This window comes from Gekko japonicus, unplaced genomic scaffold (genome assembly GCF_001447785.1).
Source record: "Gekko japonicus isolate JY-2015 unplaced genomic scaffold, Gekko_japonicus_V1.1 scaffold7723, whole genome shotgun sequence".
NCBI lineage: Eukaryota > Metazoa > Chordata > Lepidosauria > Squamata > Gekkonidae > Gekko > Gekko japonicus.
Window position 1 is genome coordinate 12238 of NW_015175608.1, and position 1412 is coordinate 13649.

At 48.9% G+C, this 1412-nt stretch overlaps 1 protein-coding gene across 1 annotated transcript in view; it reads left to right on the forward strand.

The window, feature by feature from the left end:
- Window positions 1-413, forward strand: part of LOC107122914 (signal transducer and activator of transcription 1-like) — a 6926-nt gene extending 6513 nt beyond the window's left edge. The window contains exon 4 of the mRNA XM_015426053.1: window positions 324-413. Within this exon, the coding sequence (XP_015281539.1) occupies window positions 324-412 (89 nt within the window). The 3' untranslated portion in view covers window position 413. The remainder of the gene's footprint in view (window positions 1-323) is intronic.
- The last annotated feature ends 999 nt before the right edge of the window (window positions 414-1412 follow it).

Here is a 1412-nt window from a genome sequence, read left to right on the forward strand (position 1 = left end):
TATTTTAACAGGGAATGATCTCCTAACCTTGGGTTTTTAGTTTAGTGTGGGTTATCTTTTCTTTCTCCCTTAATTGTAGTCATCCCATCCCCAATTTTTCTTGGTAGTTATGTAGTATTATAAAAAAATAAATAAAAAATCCCCTCCGGGGGCTCAAAAAGAAGAAGAAGAAGAAGAAGTGTGCATGCACACAAAAGCTTATACCCAAAATCAAACTTTGTTGGTCTTCAAGGTGCCCCACTGGACTCAAAATTTGCTCTGTTGCTTCAGACCAACACGGCTACCTCACCTGAATCTTATCTGAAAACCCGTTTTCCTTTTAGGCGCTAACGCGGGCACGGACGATGGCATCAGCTGGGGCCGATTCTGTAAGGTAGGCGCTCCTGATCACCAGCGAATTGCACGGCGCTGAATCCCAGCCCACATGGAGCTCTGTTTGGAACTGTTGATCTCCACGGGACAATGATCACATGTCATTTCTGACCCTTTAAATTGATGGGCTCAAACAGAATTCCGCTGAACATTGCGTTCGCCATAAATGAGAAACAAAGCTTCCTTTGAATACGGTGGGGGGGAGCTTTTTCATCATATGGTCATGTGGTTTTCATCACCATGGAAGGTATGAAATACGGGCACGGGACTCTTGAGTGCATGAAGCTGGGTTGGAGCCAGACTGTGTTTCCCGCTAACGTAAGACGCTTATGTCAGTGGAACAGAACTCTTCCACTCCCCTCCCTTTCCACAGCAGCCCTCTGGTCTCTAAAATGCTGTTTCTGGGGGACGGGACCAATGCTCCCTCTAAGCTGTGGAGTCTCGTGAGCAAAAATTCTACTTTGCGAGCTACTAGCATTAAAGTTGTGAGCGAGCGATTTGGCTCCTGCATCAATTAGTTTGCTCTGGAGCCCCATCCTCCCTGAGCAAAGACCAAAATCTGTGAGCCGGAGGCTAAAGAACTGTGAGCTGGCTCACACTAACTCAGCTTAGAGGGAACACCAGACGGGACCCTCAGGAATGGCATGAGCAGCAATTGGGGGGGGGTCTGCAGCAGGAAGACAGAATGGAGGAAATCACGCCCCCCTTCCATTTGCGGAATGTTCACTCTGGATCCAACCTGCTTTCTTGTACGGAGTCAGACCCAAAATCTGGACTGTCCCCTCTGTCCGGTAGTGACTCTCCAGGGTCTTCCATAGAGGTCTTCGGTATCAACCTACCCCCTGATCCTTTTAGCTGAAAATGGCCAGGCTTGAACCTGGGGTCTTCTGCATGTCAGGCAGACACTACCGCTAAGTCACGGCCCCTTCTCAGTGGAAAGGTACCCCCCACACACACTACGGGGCATGGTTTTCTCTTCCGTGCCAGATCATGGCAATGCTTCCTTTTTGCCAGGAACAGTGCAGGGAGCCCAGTCTTTA